The 18,927-nt window shown below is 40.1% G+C and overlaps 1 protein-coding gene across 1 annotated transcript in view; it reads right to left on the bottom strand.

Moving 5' to 3' along the window:
* SLC2A13 (solute carrier family 2 member 13) overlaps window positions 1-18,927 on the bottom strand; it is a 374,114-nt gene that overhangs the window by 270,494 nt on the left and 84,693 nt on the right. Inside the window, exon 3 of the mRNA XM_058307802.1 lies at window positions 2,098-2,306. Coding sequence (XP_058163785.1) covers window positions 2,098-2,306 — 209 coding nt within the window. The remainder of the gene's footprint in view (window positions 1-2,097; window positions 2,307-18,927) is intronic.

An 18,927-nucleotide genomic window follows, 5' to 3' on the forward strand; every position in this document is an offset into this window, starting at 1 on the left:
TCATACTTGCACAGCAATAGGTTTTACTGCACTTAAGTGTCTCAGTCATAAAAACAAGGCCAAAAATCACTGGTGCTGCAGCTTTTAGCACTGGGAAATCTGTCTACGTACATTCATGATAATCCCACGAAGCTATTAATTCTGTACTTTAAGAAAAAGGAACATTAAAATTGGTTTTAAAATTAAACATAGATGATAGTACTTATAATAATATAAATCCAGATACTGATAATACTATCAATCCCATTAGTTACAGTGTTGACATTTACCCGAGTATGAGACAAGTGTTATTAGAACCAGGGAAGCAGACCTGGCCCAGCGGTTAGGGTGTCCACCTACCACATGGGAGGTCCACGGTTCAAACCCCGGGCCCCGCTGACCCATGTGGAGCTGGCCCATGCGCAGTGCTGATGTAAGCAAGGAGTGCCCTGCCACGCAGGGGTGTCCCCCGCATAGGGGAGCCCCACGCGGAAGGAGTGCGCCCCGGAAGGAGAGCCGCCCAGCGCAAAAGAAAGTGCAGCCTGCCCAGGGATGGCACTGTACACACGGAGAGCTGACACAGCAAGATGACGCAACAAAAAGAAACACAGATTCCTGTGCCGCTGACAACAACAGAGCGGACAAAGAAGAACAGCAGCAGCAGAGAACAGACAACGGGGGTGGGAGGGAGGGGAAAGAAAGAAAGAAAATAAATCTTAAAAAAAAAAAAAAATGTTATTAGGACCCAATGGATAACACTACAGTATTTTTAAACACTTGTACCAAATGCGTATATGAAACAATACTGGGAAACAGATAAATAGTTAATTATTTTCTCTACTCCCAAGTAAAAGTATGTGATTTAGCAACCATACTTCTGATAACAAAAACGAAAGTCTGGTGCAGATAGCTGCAATTCTATGTGCCTTGAACTTTTAAAAATCCCATTGGATATACATTCCAAATAGTTGTGAAACTCAGCGTACACCACCAACAATTATATGGTACAACAGTAATTCATTTTAAGAGGTTAAGTGGTTAAAATGAGGCTATATGCTTAATACTTTGTAGTAAAATCAATGGTATCCCTAGCTCTAAACAATAAGGCTTGTTTATTATGTTGTCCTATCCTTTCCATAAAGTAATTAAAACTTGTATTCTAAATGGTATTTAATAAAACCTAATACTCTGAAAAGTTTTTCCACTCACACATCAGCACTATGCGCTTCAACTGTACTGATTTGCTAATGTAAATTAGCATCTCCATTTGTGCTACCAATTAATGTAGAGGTAAAGGGAACATTGAGGAAAAAGGAGACAAATTTGGGAAATGTGAACCTAAGGAGGCTGTTAGTTATTGCTGGAAATGCATTTTGAAAGTTCTACCTTTTCCCATCACTTAACATATTACGAATCACTTACCTAAATCAGACTGTCAAGACCAGAGATCCTGCCTGGGGATTTTTTTCTTAATACCAACATTTGTTCTAAGAAAATAAATTCATCCATATAAATTAACTAGATGCTTCCTATTCTTGGTTTTCTGACAGGGTGAAATTTAGGATTAGACCCCTACTTAAATATATTTGTGAAAACAGAGAAGTACAAAATTATTCCAAAACTAGTGCAAGAAGATGTTCCTATTCTTTACAAAATTAGTATGGAAATTAATGTAGCACATGTAAACAAGTTAATTTTTTTTTTACTGAAGTGATTTATTTTGATAATAACTTACACTAGATAACTTTTTAGTAAATAAGGGAAGTCTATAACATACATGGTTACATATCTCAGATTTTTATATATGGATATATGCTTCTATTTATATATCAATATATTCTTACATATATAAATACATGCACACATTGAATTAAAAAGAATACAAAAAGAATACAAAAATAATAATTATGTAAGAACGCTAACATAATCAGGATTTTTTCTTCTTTTTTTCATAGCATATTGTATTGCCTATAAAATTAAAAGATATCTATTTTGGATTGGCTATACACATAAAGCCCCTATTTCACTTAGCGATATTAAATAATACTGAAATAATGTAATTTTTAAATGACACCACTCTGTGGTTTTAAAATTCACATAATTATGCAGTCTGCATACCTGAGCCGACCTCTTTTTCCTCTTCTTCAATGTTGTTTTTGATGCTATCATATTCCTCATCGATGGTCTGGTTACCACGCATCTGAGATAAAATTCTACGGGCCTTCTGAGTCTGTCCTTTCTGAATAAGCCATCGAGGGCTTTCAGGTAAAAAGAGGAAGCCAAAAAACTGTATAACTGCTGGAATCGCTGCAAGTCCCAACATGTACCTGCAATAAGAAACACAGACAGTATTGTAAAACTTGGCCTTACTAGCACCAAGCGTGAATAAAAGGTTTGCGTTCACCACGTTGAGAGTAATTCCAATGATGCTAAACTAGTGAGAATGACCTTCTCCGTACTCTGTACACGCGCATGTGTGTGTGCAAGACTCACCAGAAACACTTTTTCAGCTATACTGAAAAATTTAAAATTAGGAGAGAATTCTCTCTCATACAATTTACAATGAAAAACAACGGACAAAGCCAGAGTAACAATGTCGACACGACCTGAAACAAACGTTCCATGCAAAACGCCGTGCTCGCCTTCCCTGATACCAATCTTCCTAAAACAATTCTGTGTTATAATATAAAATGAGGCTAAGATACAACTGCTTCTGTTTAAAAGACATACTTTTCTCCAAAAAATAAACGCCAAAATATTATTCTTCATAGTGGTTTCTGCTCTGTGAAGGATTAGCTGTGACTTCTCGGAACTTCCCTATTTTATTTTGCCATTAGGCATCATGGCCACCATCATTAACTGTGGGGGAGTTCCTGCCTGTTGCAGCAAAAAGACTGAGTCAGAAGTAAATAAACATTAATAAAAAATGACTAGAAATAGGAAAAATCTGCTCACGTTCTTTTTTTGAATGTCCATTCCTAATGGCTGGCAAAATTCTAAAATAGCACATAATCACTCTATTTTAAATTTATCAGAGAAATAACAAAACTAGGCATATGAGTACATCAACATTAAAGATCTCTCCACATTATTCTGACTCATCCCCTAACATCCTGAGGCCTCAATCTCTTTGAACTGAAGGGGTTAAATTGGGTAAAGTCAAGGTCACTTTCAGCTGGAAACTGCTAGGAACTGATGACACCCAGATATGCTCCATGGTAGATTGATGATGGCAAAGCTCGGACCGCCAACTCCATCTGCGGAACAACCTGAGGTAACAAGCATGCTACCATCGTTGGGCAGGCCCAGCACGTTGAGATGAGGCCTCGTCTCCTGCTGGGTGAGTGCTTGGTGCGGGTAGATTGTCGCCCCCCTGCTACTCTTGCCCGGTAACGGCTGCCTCCTCGATCTCCACCCAGCATCCGGTCTCCATAGGGGCCGCCCTAGGGTAATCGGCCTGCCTCTCCCGCGCCTCACCAGAACCCAACCCACAACTTCCCCTTATCTTCTGCCCCAGCCCCCTTATACCCCCCGCCAGAATGATAACCTCGCCTCTGCCCCTTTACCTAGCAACAGCCTCCAACAACCGATCGGAGGTCGCCTTCAGCTTAAGCCAATCCGCACCCCACACGTCGCCCCTTACCCTCGTACCTCACCCCCAACCGTCCCCCAGCCAGTTAGCGGCCTCCCCTCGCATACATTGCCTTATTTGGCTTAGCCTTGCTACGCCAGCGCCCTGGCCTATATAAACGCTTGTCTTCCTCAATAAAGCAGACGCGTTGCCACCACTCTCTGTCTCCACAGCATTCTTCGCGCCGCTGTGCGTCCGCCCTTGACACCGCCCGCTGCCCGCCGTGCGCCCTCAGTTGGCGCCCAAACGTGGGGCAGGTAAGGACCCCCGTCCCCTCCGGGCCCTAAAAGCCCGCCGGAGAGGGCTCTTCCATCCGCCCTTAGCGGACCCCTCGACCAGCCCTGTACAGGCTTGGTCTCTTCCGCCCAGCACTCTGCGCGGGCCCCTCATCGCCCCCCCCTCAAGAGGGCTCTGGCGCACTGCAGCTCGGGCCACTCGGGCCCAGCCGCCCTAGAGGCATCCAATAAAGTCCCTGCTGTCCCTCCACCTTACCTCCGCCTCGCTCCATAATTTGGCGGACCCCATGCCTGTTCTTCGCGCCGCTGTGCATCCGCCCTTGACACCGCCCGCTGTCCGCCGTGCGCCCTCAACAACCCATACTCACTGGTATTCCAAAAACAGGAGAGGAGTAAAATACAATTGTCAGATGGGTAACAGGACTACCTCCTACTCCAAACAGGAACTAAAACCATATGTCAGCCTGCAGAATTAGAAATCTACTCCATCGCTCCTTCCTCTGCCTACCTACAGAACAGTTTTTCAACCTCGACTGATGTCACTGCACTATAAGAAGTTATTTAGTTGCCCTGCTTGATTGCATAACATTTAACTTTGTATTTGGCACAACACCAAGTAGACTATAGGCATTCGGTATGTTTCATGAAATATCAAAGCAGCTAGGCATCTAAATTTTCCATATCAACTAAACAGAAAATAGCAGTGCTTCAGACTCATAAATTAATATTTACTCTTCTGGATCATTTAGCTCTACCAACTGACTTGCACAGTAATTCCTTCCAGTCAAACCACTGGTTATTCTAGCTATAACCAGAACTCTCCAGCTCTTCTCTTCTGAAAGACTATTTAGATAAGAGCTAGAGAGATCAGGTCCCCCGAATGTGTATTTTTGGCCTCTCCGCCCTAAAGGTTAACTTGCAGAACCAAATCTGTTACTTACATATAAGTTTTATTGCTATAAATAAATGAAATTTCTATTTAAGATGTATTCTCAAAGAATTTGAAGGGAATGGTTATCCTGTACTGCCAATTACTTAAAAAGAAATGGCAGAAAAAGTAGATAACAAAAAAAAAAACTGGATTAGGAACTAAATCAGCCAAGTCCTAAAGAGTAAAGCCTGTGTGCCTCATTTCTCTACACCTCTCGTGCGCGATCTTTCTTTCTGTTCTCCAAACCCTTTAGAGACAAATGAAGATTATAAGGGCTGCACAGAGTACTTCAAAGAAGCACTTGAAAGAAATACAGAAACTGGATCATTTTCAAGATGAAAAAATGTTCATATCATACTTTACACTTGTGAAAAGAAAAGAAAATAGAGCAGCGAAGGCTGAGAGATTTAAAATGAAGTCCTAAGGTCATTCTAGGGGTTCCCTCATGCACATCTCACCCAGGTATCACAGACTGCCCTAGTATGCAAAGCCTTAAGTAGCGAAGGACACCAGAAACCAACCCCAAGGTGAGAAACTCAATAAACTATCTAACCAGAAGGACGTCTGGCGCTCGGGGATAGGCAACGGTCACCACAGGAATTACGAAATCTTTCTCTTTTAAAAAAAACCTTGCCTGGAAACACCACGACAGGACACAGTTTGAGTTGCTACCAGAACCTGTGCCTCCTCAATTGCAATTCTAAGACCCCAAATAAATGCCTTTGTTGTCTTGCAACTTAGTTTGTTATTCCTCAGGTGGCACACTTGACTGCTTGCTTTTCAACCTCAGAAAAGAGAACATAGAAAACTGCAAACGAATATTAGCCTGTTTCTTAAAAGAGCTATAAAAGACAGAATAATTTATTCCTCCAGGACCAGCTTTCTGAAATTCTTAAGTCCCCCAAAGAGCTGAAATTTACAACCCAATGCCTGAATACTAAGGTGGTAAAAAAGAACTCTCACACCACTGCCAAATTTTAAGAATGTTAAAATCTACCTCTAGAGACTAGTCAAGAAAAAACATGTTTTACACATTGACATCCTAGCATTTCTCTTCTAAAAGTAAAACAAGGGAGTTTATTTTACTGTACTTTAATTACTTCTCATGATAAAAATATTTTGATGAGAATAAATACACATGGTTGTACAAAGAGCCAGTTCAGGCGAGCAGGGGTACTTCTGGTGTATGACAGAGAGAACACGGAGCAGCTCTGGACCTTTTCAGTTCAATTCTGGGCACAATAACCTGAGCACTGTCAAGAGACAAATCGGAGTCGGGTTTGCAGGTTACAGTGTTTTATCTGGGACACGGAAAGCGCTGCTGCAGCAAGGAAGCCCGCTAACATGTAAAAATGGAAGACGCTGCGATCTTCTAGGGACGACAAACCACTTTTATAGCCCTAAGAAGGAAGTGAGCCTGACTCCCACTGAAGTGGCCGGGAGCTGGCCATCTTACAGGTGCAGTTTGGGGCCAGTGGGCTTTATTTTGTACTGGGAAAATGGGATGAACTAGGGGTCTGATTGGCTCTCCGTCAGCTGCCTTGGTGAGGACTTCAAATGTCAGAAGAGATCAAAAGGAAAGTCAAGAGGGAGTTCAAAGAAGTGGGGCACAGGTTTTCTGGCTCGGAGGGGACTCCAGGGCTTTTTCCATACAATGTTATCAGAATCCTGGTCAAGTTTACTTAACCAGTAAAGTAAGTAGGTTGGAGCCATGTACCCCAGAAAACCAGGCTCTTAAACTTAATCCATTCCTGTGGGTGTGAACGTTGGTAAATGGGATCTTTTGATGATGAGGTTACTGCAGCGAAGGTGTGGCTGAGCTGAATCAGGAGGGTCTTAATCCTATTCTTTTTTTTTCAATTTTTACTTTTTTATTAAATTGTCTTTTTTTTTTTAAAGATACATAGATCACAAACAATGTTACTTTAAAAAATATAAGAGAGCGGATGTGGCTCAACCAATTGGGCTCCCGCCTACCATATGGGAGGCCCTGGGTTCCCTTCCGAGGGCCTCCTGGTGAAGGCAGGCTGGCCTGTGCCCGCGGAAAGCTGGCACAGCAAGATGACGCAACAAAGGGAGACAAGCAGATACAGAAGAAAGCACAGTGAATGGACACAGAGAACAGACAGCAAGCAAGTGGCAAGGGGGGATAATTTTTTTTTAAGTGATAAGATTTATATTAGAAAATATATATATAAGAGGTTCCCACATACCCCACCCCCCACCCTCCCCTCCTCCCACATCAACAACCTCTTTCATCATCATGGCACATTCATTGCATTTGATGAATACATCTTGGAGCACTGCTGAACCACATGGATTATAGTTCACATTGTAGTTGACGCTCTCCCCCAGTCCATTCAGTGGGTTCTGGCAGGATATATAATGTCCAGCATCTGTCCCTGCAACATCATTTAGGACAACTCCAAGTCCCGTAAATGCCCCCACATCACACCTCTTCTTCCCTCTCCCTGCCCTTGGCAACTCCCGTGGCCACTGTCTCCACATCAATGCTACAGTTTCTTCCACTGCTAGAGTCACAATAGTTCTAAAGGCCTTATAGGGAAGGCCACAGGGAGAGGGCAAGCTGGAGGGAGCAGCCAGGAACTGGAAGTCAACAGAACCTGGGAGAAAGCAGAAGCCAGGAAAGGCTGCCACGTGCATTGCACGTGAAAACCAAGGGTCCCCGGCAGCCAGCCGCAGCATGCCGCATCTTCTGGGGAGGAAGCAGTGCCTTGATCCTGGGCTTCTCCTGGCCTCCAAACCGTGGCCAATAAACTCCCATCGTTAGGCCAGCCCACGAGGCAACTAAAGTACCCTTTAGCATAGAGGAAGGTGTCTATGTCCCAGGGCCCCTGAGAGCATCAAAGGAAAGCATTCAGTCGGCACGGAGCACGGAAAAACACTTGCCCTCCCTGCCACACACCACCTACAATAAATTCAACGTAACTTATCTACGCTGGTTATGCCACCCATCCAAATGCTCAGTAGGAAGAACTGAACCATTTCTTTCTTGAGGAAGAGTCATCCTTCTGAGTATGTGCAGACTGGAGAAGAGGGAGGACAAATAAACGGGTGTTTTGCTCTGACACTGACCAAAAAAACTTAGCCTGAGACTACTAGAGCGAGATCTCTGCCGGTTTAGTGAATGCAATGGTGTTAGGAACTCACCATGAGACTTCTAACTCCAAGGAACTCAGTGACCAGCTGAAAGATAAAGAGTATACTGAAATATCAGAGCAGGTAGTCCCCAAAGCAACAAGTGGTCCCCTACCGAGAGAGGAGACCTCGTAATTTTAAGTTAAATCAAGGGTTCTCAACCCTGGCTTCACATTAAAATCACCCAAGGGGCTTTCAAAACACACCAGGGCCGAGCCCCCACTCACCCACAGGGACTGTGATTAACTGATCTGGGCTCTGGGCCCAGGGAGCTCTATTTTTTTAAAAGCTCCCCAGGTGGTGCTAATGTGCAGAGCTGAAAACCACTGATCTAAATGTTTCTAAAAACCAAGGGAGGAGGGGGAGCAACAAGCAGCTGAGGCTCACACCTGAGAGTAAAAGCCGTTTTTCTTCTGGAGATAAGACAACAAGCTGAGGTGAAGAGAAAGCAGGTCAACTCAAGCAAAAATTCTAAAACTTTTGAGGATACTCTTTAGCATCATAATCGCTCACAAAAAGGTGCTTTTTTACGATTTTCTAAGTTGAAGTTAACAAATGAGCCATTTTCTAGAACAACTTGCCACACCAGCACCTCCCTAGCAGAAAACTAAAAAAAGGGTCTTTAAGAAACAACACTTTCACCTGGTGTGGTTAGGGAAGCGATCAATAAGAAGAGACTCCCGGCAATTTCCACATAGGTTTAGCCCCAGGTGCAGGAACTGGCGGTCTGTGACTTGAATACCTGGCCTTTCTAGTGGCCACCCCTGGTCGTAGGCAGCCCTCCTCCTGCAACTGCAGCTATCAGTCCTTCGCTTCAAAGCGTATGAAGCTAAACACAAATGTCCTCTAACATATGCACCATTTAAGACAAGAATTTCATAATTCATGATAAGTGCTCCCATCTCTGAACAAATAATACAGATTAGCATGTTACTTGTTCTCTTGTAGTTCCAAAGGGGTGAAGACTATGTTCCAAATACAGGAAAATCTCATTCAGTGTAGGAACAGCACAGGTCCAGCTTGGACATATAATCATTGTAGCAGTTTGGCATTGTTTATGAATTCCAAAAACAGTTCTTAGGTTATGTTTGTAAACTGGTTTGTCAGAGGTAGCACTTTTAATCGATTAAATTATGATTAGGACTTCGATTGGGCCACGTCAGTAGGGCACTGGGTCTCCACCACTTGGTGGGTGGGGACTCATAGAGAAAAGACATGGCAAAGGACAGAGCTGGGAGTTTTGAGCTGGAGCCCAAGCAGTGAACACACAGGAGAGGAACACAGAGGAACAGAGACAGCTTCTTAGAAAAGGCAGAAGCCCTGGGGAGAGAGACAGAGCTGTTCGCCTGATAGTCCACAGCTGGCCTTTTAGAGATAATAGAACAGCTGAGCCAAAGAGAGATGGAGCCCCGGGAAGAGAGGAGCCCAGGAAGCCTGAACCCTGGCAGACGTCGAAGCCATCTTGCTCCCAACAGACTTTGGTGAGGGAAGCAACTTATGCTTTATGGCCTGGTATCTGTAAGCTCCTACCTCACATAAATACCCTTCAGAAAAGACAACAGATTTCTGGTATTTTGCATCAGCATCCCTTTGGCTGACTCATACAATCATTTAGCAACAAGAACAATAGCCAATACTTACGTAGCACTAATTACTACTGGACACTTTGTTCAAATGGCTCTAAATATATTAACTCATATGTCTTCACAACAACCCAACAAGGTTGGTGCCATTGTTATCCCTATTTTATAGACAAAGAGACTGGGGGCACAAAGACGATGTACGGTTAGCATATGGTGGAACTAGGATTAAAATTCCAGCAGGCTGGTTTCTGTAACAAATGTTTAAGTCATGCTATCATAAAGGTTTAATAATTACTTGATAATTAGTTCTGGAAAACTCATATAAGGGGGTATACAAAGGATCATGTTTAAAAAATCATGAAGTTCTCTTGAGAATTTCATTGTTCACTCACCTCTAAAAGGCAGTAAAATATGGCAACAATGAAAGCACGAAGGGGTTAGCTGGGAGCTGTCCCTCATGCAGTCGAGAGCAGCGACGACACAGCGCCACCTAGTGCGCTGGGTAACTATGCGCAGGATTTAACCAGTTGGGACCTGGTAGGGGCAAATACTTATTATTTTCTGGATACCTATCCTTATTAAGGCCCATCTCTCTAAGCATGTTACAACAAAAATAGCAGACTATTAGGTAAAAGGAAATACCTCATTTATAAGGATACACATGTACTGCTTGTTTTCAACACATCACACCCACCAAATTTTCATTTTTCTTTAACATACATAGGTAAATTTTTCATATTGGGGAAAAAATATAGAAAAGAAAGTATTTTAAAAAATAAAAGGGAGCTGGAAACGGACTTTGGCCCAGTGGTTAGGGCGTCCGTCTACCATATGGGAGGTCCGCGGTTCAAGCCCCGGGTCTCCTTGACCCGTGTGGAGCTGGCCCATGCGCAGTGCTGATGCGCGCAAGGAGTGCTGTGCCACGCAAGGGTGTCCCCTGCGTGGGGGAGCCCCACGCGCAAGGAGTGCGCCCGTGAGGAAAGCCGCCCAGCGTGAAAAGAAAGAGCAGCCTGCCCAGGAATGGCGCCGCCCACACTTCCCGTGCCGCTGATGACAACAGAAGCGGACAAAGAAACAAGACGCAGCAAATAGACACCAAGAACAGACAACCAAGGGAGGGGGGTAATTAAATAAATAAATAAATCTTTTTTAAAAATAAATAAATAAATAAATAAAAGGGAGCAAAATCCTTGACTTAACAGATTTTGTTTATTTTATATGGCAGGCATAAGTCTGAAGTTGCTATATCTACTTTTTTTCCCCCAATTTTCTGCCTCCCAAAGACTTCCCCCCAAGCCTCTCCCCTTCAAAGGGAATCATGCAGTAATGAGGAATTACACCCTGAATCCTCGTTCTGTTTATTTCTTTTCTCCCTTTTGTTCTCTTTCCTCCTTAAATCCCCAAATGATGCAAAAGGCTGCCAATGCTAAGCCCTGGAAGATGTCTAAAATTTATGGGTTTAATTTATGTCGAGACATAAAGAAAAACTTTCATAGCTAAGGAAACTTGATTACAGCATGTTATATTTGAAACAAAAGATATGCAGTTATTGTTTTAACTCTTGATGTGCTCAGTTCTACTACAGGAAGACACTTTCCCACTGAGGCACGGAAGGTTCAGACACTGTGGTCACGGGTCGGACAAGGACGACTGGCCTTAGGGTGCAGCTCAATAATCACAACCTTACTTGGCCTCCAACGTCACATTACCAAAAGGACACGCTACCAAAATGAAATCTCCACCTTACTGGTTACTACTTAGAGAGACTTGGTATTGTTCAAAACGGTAAGATTAGCTCTCTGATAATCTCTGAAACTCTGTCCTTTTCAGAAACACGCTCTAACATCCATTATAGTCTCACAGGTTAGTTTGAAATAAGAATGAGTGAAAAAACAAGAGACTGTAATTCCAATAGTTATTTCCATTTTCTGTCTTCTAGCTTTCAGTCTGTTTCTATCTGCTTTATTGATCTCCAAATCTCGTCCATGTTAGTGCATTCTAAATAGCTCAAATAAGTTAAAGGAATACCATATTTATAAAAATGCTATGCTTTATTCTTTTAAAATAGTCCACTTCATACTGGCATCATTTTACATATAACTATAAAATAAATAAACTCCAAATCTTTTTTTTTTTTCCTGGAATAGTTTACCAAAAATAAAATGGTAGCAGCTAGAATCAGTAGATTCTTTGAAAATGTTACCTAATGAAGATTTATGTGTTTGCTTGGAAAGCTATGATCTTTCTGAGCTGGTATTCATTCAGCTGTTTACCTTGCCAGCATTTCCTGAATGGATACTAAACACCAAATAGTAATACGAATCGTGAATAAACTTAACCATTAATACTGTCGCACTATGTAAATCTGAAAACATCCCCCAAGTTGGAACTTTCTAATGATAAACGGGGTAGTGAAACATTCCCCTTTAAACAGATATGACTCAAAATCCTGCAAATCAGTCAAGAAAAGACATATTGCTCCCTCAGCCTTATAGCCAGAAAGCTACCCAACTACATTGTTAACACTCCATAGACTTTTTTTAATGGAAAATAGAAACTTTTCTTTAATTAGAAAGTATTTTTAATAACAAGTGTCCCTTTCATCCAGGAATAAATTATAATTAAATATCTAGTCCAACTGGGTTATCGCCAAGAGGCAAAAGGTTTGCTCTCAAGAACACCCAAATTTAAAGTGTCAGATTGGAAGAAATAGTGATATTATTTCCCATGGGCAAGAATAATTGTGAGGGCCAGAAATGGTAAAAACCCATCCTAACTTTAATATCCTACATTCCATTTTAAATGGACACTTATTGCAACAATGTCATTTTTTTCTTAATGTTTGTTTTATTTGATATTGCCATAGTGACACAGGATTTACTGTGTTTGTTATATATATAAGACACATTTTACTGCCAACCTTGCTGTATATGTTAGATGGGTCTTAAAATTAAACACACATGATTTCTAAAAATCCCTTGGACAATTTTGATTAAGTGCAACTTCTATATTAATATAATTATCATTAATTTTAATTCCATAGACTTCTAGTTATACACCCAAGACTTTTCATATATTTAATGATCCTATGAACAATGTACATACTAAAAAAACTCTACCCTTGGAATTGCAAGAGAAATGGTCATTAATATTAATAACAAATTTAAGTAACAGTCACACCAAACATAAATTATGATTTAGGTAACATGTTTCTACTTAATGCAAAAGTTTTAGATGCAGTTAGATTAGGTAACCTAAATTCTAGGTTCTCTGTTATGTAGTTATAGCAGGTGGCTAAATTCTAGGAATTTAGCCACCTGCTATAACTACATTACAGCAACTTAGGGGACAACATATTTTCAAATGTTAGTTTATGCCTTACAACTCCACTTCTATAGATAAGAAAATAAAATAAGAAAACACTACTAAATTGAGACCTCAGGGTAGGAAGTTAATTTTCTTCTGCCACCAAGGACCATGTAACACTGATGACTGATATATTTCAAAGTCAGCTGAAGAGTAAACCAGAGACCACAGCTGGAGGTACACAAGAAACAAAAATCATTGTAGTTTACTCTTCCCCCAGTCCATTCAGTGGGTTATGGCAGGATATATAATGTCCTGCATCTCTCCCTGCAAATCATTCAGGACTTCAAGTCGCGAAAATGTCCCCATGCATGTTGAGTAGCAGTGCTCCAAAAATGTATTCATCAATTGCAGTGAATGCACCACACGAATGAAAGAAGTTGTTGATGTGGGAAAAGTAGGAGGTATGCATATGGGAACCTCCTATATTTTTTAATGTAACATTTTGTGTGATCTATGTATCTTTTAAAAATAAATTTAAAATTGGGGGGAGGGTGGGGCAACATACGAACATAGGAGATTGTCAGGTATTTGGTTGAGAGTATAATGCTGAGAAAACTTTTTCAAAAATATAATAAGGAAGGTTACCTGTTTAAGATGCTTAAAGGGTATAATCTGATGCAGGACAGGCTCCTAGGGAGTATGTGAATGCTCATTTTGCTGCAGTGGGTTATATCATTGGATAGAGACCCATATAATGAGTGAAGGTATACCCACATCCTGGGGAGGACTGATGTTCTCAAACAGAGGAAATTGTATCTCTCGAGAGAAATGGTGGCTCCCAGGGCATTAGGGCAGTTGAGCATGTCAAGCCCTCAACATTGTTGCAAGTATCTCTGAACATGGCCCTTCGAGCAATGAAGACTGACCGTCACTGTGGGCTCTAAGGGGAGGGGGAGAGAGGTATTGAATAGATGGAATCAGTGTAACTGTGTGGGTAGTAGAAGTGTTCCACAAGAGTACGCAAGGATGGATATAAGACATGTTAAATTACACCAAAATATCCTATTCAGTTGATATTTGACATGGCTGCCAAATCCACCCAACTGGAAAAGAAGTCTCTTCAGCAAATGATGCTGGGAGACTTTGATATCCATAGCCAAAAGAATGAACGATAATGTTCCACGACAGTGTGGTGTGTTGGTGAAGGGCTGTTGTATGTTGTATGGGAATTCTACATATGGCTATGATTGTTTTGTAAGTTCTTAACTTCTGTAATAAAAATATATATAAAAAAATAAACAAAAAGAAAATAAATACATTTAAAATATATTAAAAAAAGATCAATGTGCTGCAGTAGCACTCTCAAGTGAAAAGTGGGTGATATATGATGAACAAATCAACAACTTTTAGTGAATGGTTCTGTAAACTATTAAAAAAAATTAAATAAAAATTCCCATCTGAGAATGCTAAATATGTAAACATAACAAATGTTAACTTAATCTATATCGCTCTGGGGAAACCCTCTCAAAGTAATTTGATATCAGTATATAAGTGGCTTGGCCAAGGTTATTTAGAGTATTGTGGTTATAGTAGAAGCAGAAAGACATATTTGCTCTAACAGAATTAGAGGTGATACTCTTAAAATAAATGAATGGGGCCGTTTGTACAGGTGTTACACAGTTTTATGGCAAAAATATTAAGGCCTGTACAAAATTCACTGTACTTTTTTAAAAAAATAATGCACATCCAATGAAACAAACACAAATATCTTTTTTTTTTTCCAAACTCTGAGAGAAGATAAAGTAATGACTAGCAGGCATCCCTTGCTGCAAGGAGCTTATGTACTCGTAATCACCAAACAAAATAGGAATGAGTGATGTGATGGAGGCTTAAACAGAGTGTAGGAGTAAGGACAAAAGAGTTATTATTTCAACAGAGGCTATTAGAAAAAGTTTCATGGTGGAAACATTTAAATTATTCACTGGCCAATGGAAAAAAAGGAATATAATGGAGCAAGTCAACATAAGGTTCGAATTAATTTATTTTCTAAATTGAGGCAAAATTTACATACAGCCCTAATCCAGAGACAGACACATATTTAACCCCACTCCAATCAACAGGCAGAACATTTCCACCATTCCAGAAAGTTCCCTCCTTCCGGTCACTCCCACTGTCGTAAGAACCACTGACTGAACTCCTGCCCCTATCAGTTACGCTAGCCTGTTGATGAACTTCATAGCACACAGTTTTCTTCTGTGTCTGGCTTCTGTGAATCAGCATAATGCTTTGGAGATCCGTTCATGCTGCTGTTGCTTCTATTCCATTAATTTATTTATCTGTCCTTACCAAGCTGTCTTGATTGTTTTAGCTCTATATTTAAGTCCTGAAATCAGATAGCAAGACCTCCAACTCTATTCTTCTTCAAGATTGTTTTAGCAATTCTAGATTCTTTTCCTTTGTATAAAATTTTTAGAATCAGCTTGTCTATTTGAATGAATGAAAGTGGTGATGGTGGAAAGTTCAGCCTTGTAACCAATCATAAAGGAAATATTAGGCATTCACCAAATAGTACAAAGTGGTATAGGTTTTTTAACATATTTTTTATTATATTGAGGAAGTTCTCGTCTATCCTTGCTTGCTGAAAGGTTTTATCTGAATTAATGTTACTGCGCCAAAAGCTTCCTCCTCAGAGGGTTTCCTCCTCTATTCCTTTAACATGGTGAACTGCACCAATTAATTTTCATATGCTCAACCAACCTGACATTCCTGGGAAAACTGCCTTGGTAGTGCTGTATTGCTGGGTTTGATTTTACTAATATTTATTCATATTTTAAGGATACTTGGTCTGTTTTCATGAGGGAAATGTGTCTAGAATTTTCTTTTCTTGTAGTAACTTAGGCCATAATACAATTATGCCGCCCTTAAAAAACAAGCTGTGAAGTATTCCTCCTTCTTCTATTAAAGCTTTTGTTTAGAATTGTAGCTATTTCTTCCTTAAATATTTTATAGAATTCACTATTGAAATTTTCAGGCCTAGAGTTTTCTTTGTGGGCAGGTTAATAATGACCATTTACTTAATTAATATAGGGATATTCAAATTTTCTATTTTATTGTGTATCTGTGTTTAATAAAAGTTGAGATTTTCAAGCAATTTTTGCACTCCATCTAAGTTGTTGAATTTATTTGCACAAAATTTTTCACGGTATTCTCTTACTGTCCTTATAATATCCAACAGGAATGGTACCCTTTCTTGTACTCTTGATTCTGGTAATCTGTGCTTTACCTTCTTCTGTTTTAATCTGTTTAATCAAGCAATGAGTTTATCAATTTCATTCATCTCAAAGCACCAACTTTGTATGTTTTTTTCTGTTGTTTTTCTTTCTATTACACTGGTTTCTGCTGTCTTTATTATTCCATTCTCCTGTTTTCTTTGGGTTTAATTTGCTCATATTTTTCTAGCTTCTTAACATGAAACATAAGATCACTGGCTTAAGCCTTTCCTCTTCTGTAATACAATCACTAAAAGCTGTTTATTTCCTCCAAGCACTGCTGTAGCTGCATTCCACAAATTCTGATATGCTGTATTTATTTTATGTTCAAAACTGTTTTCTATTTTTCTTTCTGATATTTCTGTGGACTCATTTGTTTTTGCTTTTACAATTATGCTGCTTAATTTCCAAATATTTGGAGGCTTTCTGACTATATTGTTGTTATTGCTTTCTAATTCTAAATAAGAATTTCTAATTTCTAAATCAACTTTGCTGTGATCAAAGAATATATTCTGTAAGACCACTCTCAAAGAATTATTTTATGGCTCTTATTTGGTAAACTGCACATTTGTTGTTGTTGTTATTATTTTATTATCATTATTTCTGATTACTTGGCCCTTTAATCATGATTAAAAGTTCCTCTTTATCCCTGGTAATATAATACCCCTTGTTCTGAAGTCCACTTTGTGTGATTTTTAATATAACCATACCAGTTACCTTATAATTAACTTTGTTGCATGGTATATTTTTTTCCATGGTTTTACTTTTAACCTTTCTATGACATTATATTTAAAGCGTGTCCTTTTTAGACAACATATATTTGTATCATGTTTTTTGAACAGCATTATAATCTTCTGCATTTAATGTAATTGTTGCTATGATTGGGTTTTAGGTCTACAACTTTGGTATTTGTTTGTACTTGCCTGAATTGTAATTTATTCCTCTGTTCCTCTTTTCTTGCTTTTCTTCAGCTGAACCGAATATTATCAGTATTCAATTTTAAGTCCTATAATGGTTGCTTAGCTATTTCTTTTTGTAATATTTTTCAGTGATTGATCTAGGGAGGAAAACACTCATCTTCAAATTATCATGGTCTACTTTACTAATATTGTATCACTTCACAAAAATGTGCAATACCATTCATTACCCCATCTGTTTTAGCTATCATATACTTTATAACTACATACATTACAAATCCTGTAATACATACAAAATGTAAAACAGTCTTCTTTTACATAAACTCCTGTATGTTTTACATAAATAAACTCCTGTGTGTTTAGCCTCCTAGTTATCGCATCTAGTGCTACTATAGTCCTTCTTGTAGATGACTTCCCATCTAGTGTCATTTCCCTTCAGTCAATACAGTATCTTTTAGCTTTTCTTACAGGGCAGGTGTGGTGGTGACAGTCTCATTTAATTTTAGTTTATCTGAGAATGTTTTTAATTTCATTTTCAAAGGATATATTTCTATGAGATTGACCTTTTTCTTTCACTCTTTTAAAGGTGCCATTCCATTGTCTTCTGACTCCAATGCTTCTAATGTAAAGTCAGCTAACACTGCTGGTACCTTATATGCAGTATGTCCTCTCCCCACCCCCTCCCCACCAGATCTTATAATTCTCTTTCTCTTTGGGTTATCTTTGGCTTTTAGCTCTTTGATTTTGACATGCCTAGGTACAACCATCTTTGTATTTACCCTGCTTGGGATTTGCTGGGCTTCTTGAATCTGTGAGTTAATGTTTTCACCAAATTTGGGGAATTTTCAGCCATTACCTATATTGTATTTTTGCCACATTCTCCATCTCCTAGGACTTCAGTTATGTGTATGTTAGACAATCGCTACCATTTACACACACGTACCACCACTTGATATTGTCCTCTAGGTAACTAAGGCTCTCTTTATTTATCATTATTATTCTATTTCAAATTGGATTAATTTCTATGGCTCCATCTTCAAGTTTCCAGACCCAGATTTCTGTCGTCTTTTGCTATTAAGTCCATCAGGTGATTTTTTTTTTTTAATTTTCATTTCTAATTTCAGATATTGTTATTCACTATTAGAATTTCCATTTGGTTCTCTTTTAAAGTTTTCATTTCTTTGCTAAGACTCCCTATTTGTCACTCAATATCTTTTCCTTTAAGTCTTGAACATATTTATAATAGCTGCTTTATATTCCTGAGTTGAAATATAAAGTCTTGGTCTTAGAGTAAATCTTTAGTAATGCGAGAAAGTCTTTACTCCTGATGCTTGGCTCTTGTAGAGCTGTAGTGGGAAATCCAAGTTGCTGGCCCCTCTAACCCGGCAAGCTTCAAACTCCAAATATGCCCACCCTCCTGTGGGAAGGAAATGAAAACACTGCTCTAATGTTACAGCTGTCTGTAGTTTCTTGCAGGATTCCACTGAGTCTCCCCTGTATACTCTTTTTTTTTTTTTAAAGATTTATTTATTTCTCTCCCCTCCCCCCCACCCCGGTTGTCTGTTCTCTGTGTCTATTTGCTGCATCTTCTTTGTCCGCTTCTGTTGTTGTCAGTGGCAGGGGAATCTGTGTTTCTTTTTTTTGCATCATCTTGTGTCAGCTCTCCATGTGTGCAGCGCCATTCCTGGGCAGGCTGCACTTTTCTTTCGCGCTGGGCGGCTCTCCTTCCGGGGCGCACTCCTTGCATGTGGGGCTCCCCTACACGGGGGACACCCCTGCGTGGCACGGCACTCCTTGTGCGCATCAGCACTGCGCATGGGCCAGCTCCACACGGGTCAAGGGGGCCCGGGGTTTGAACCGTGGACCTCCCATGTGGTAGGCGGACGCCCTAACCACTGGGCCAAGTCCGCCGC

Source organism: Dasypus novemcinctus, chromosome 12 (genome assembly GCF_030445035.2).
Source record: "Dasypus novemcinctus isolate mDasNov1 chromosome 12, mDasNov1.1.hap2, whole genome shotgun sequence".
NCBI lineage: Eukaryota > Metazoa > Chordata > Mammalia > Cingulata > Dasypodidae > Dasypus > Dasypus novemcinctus.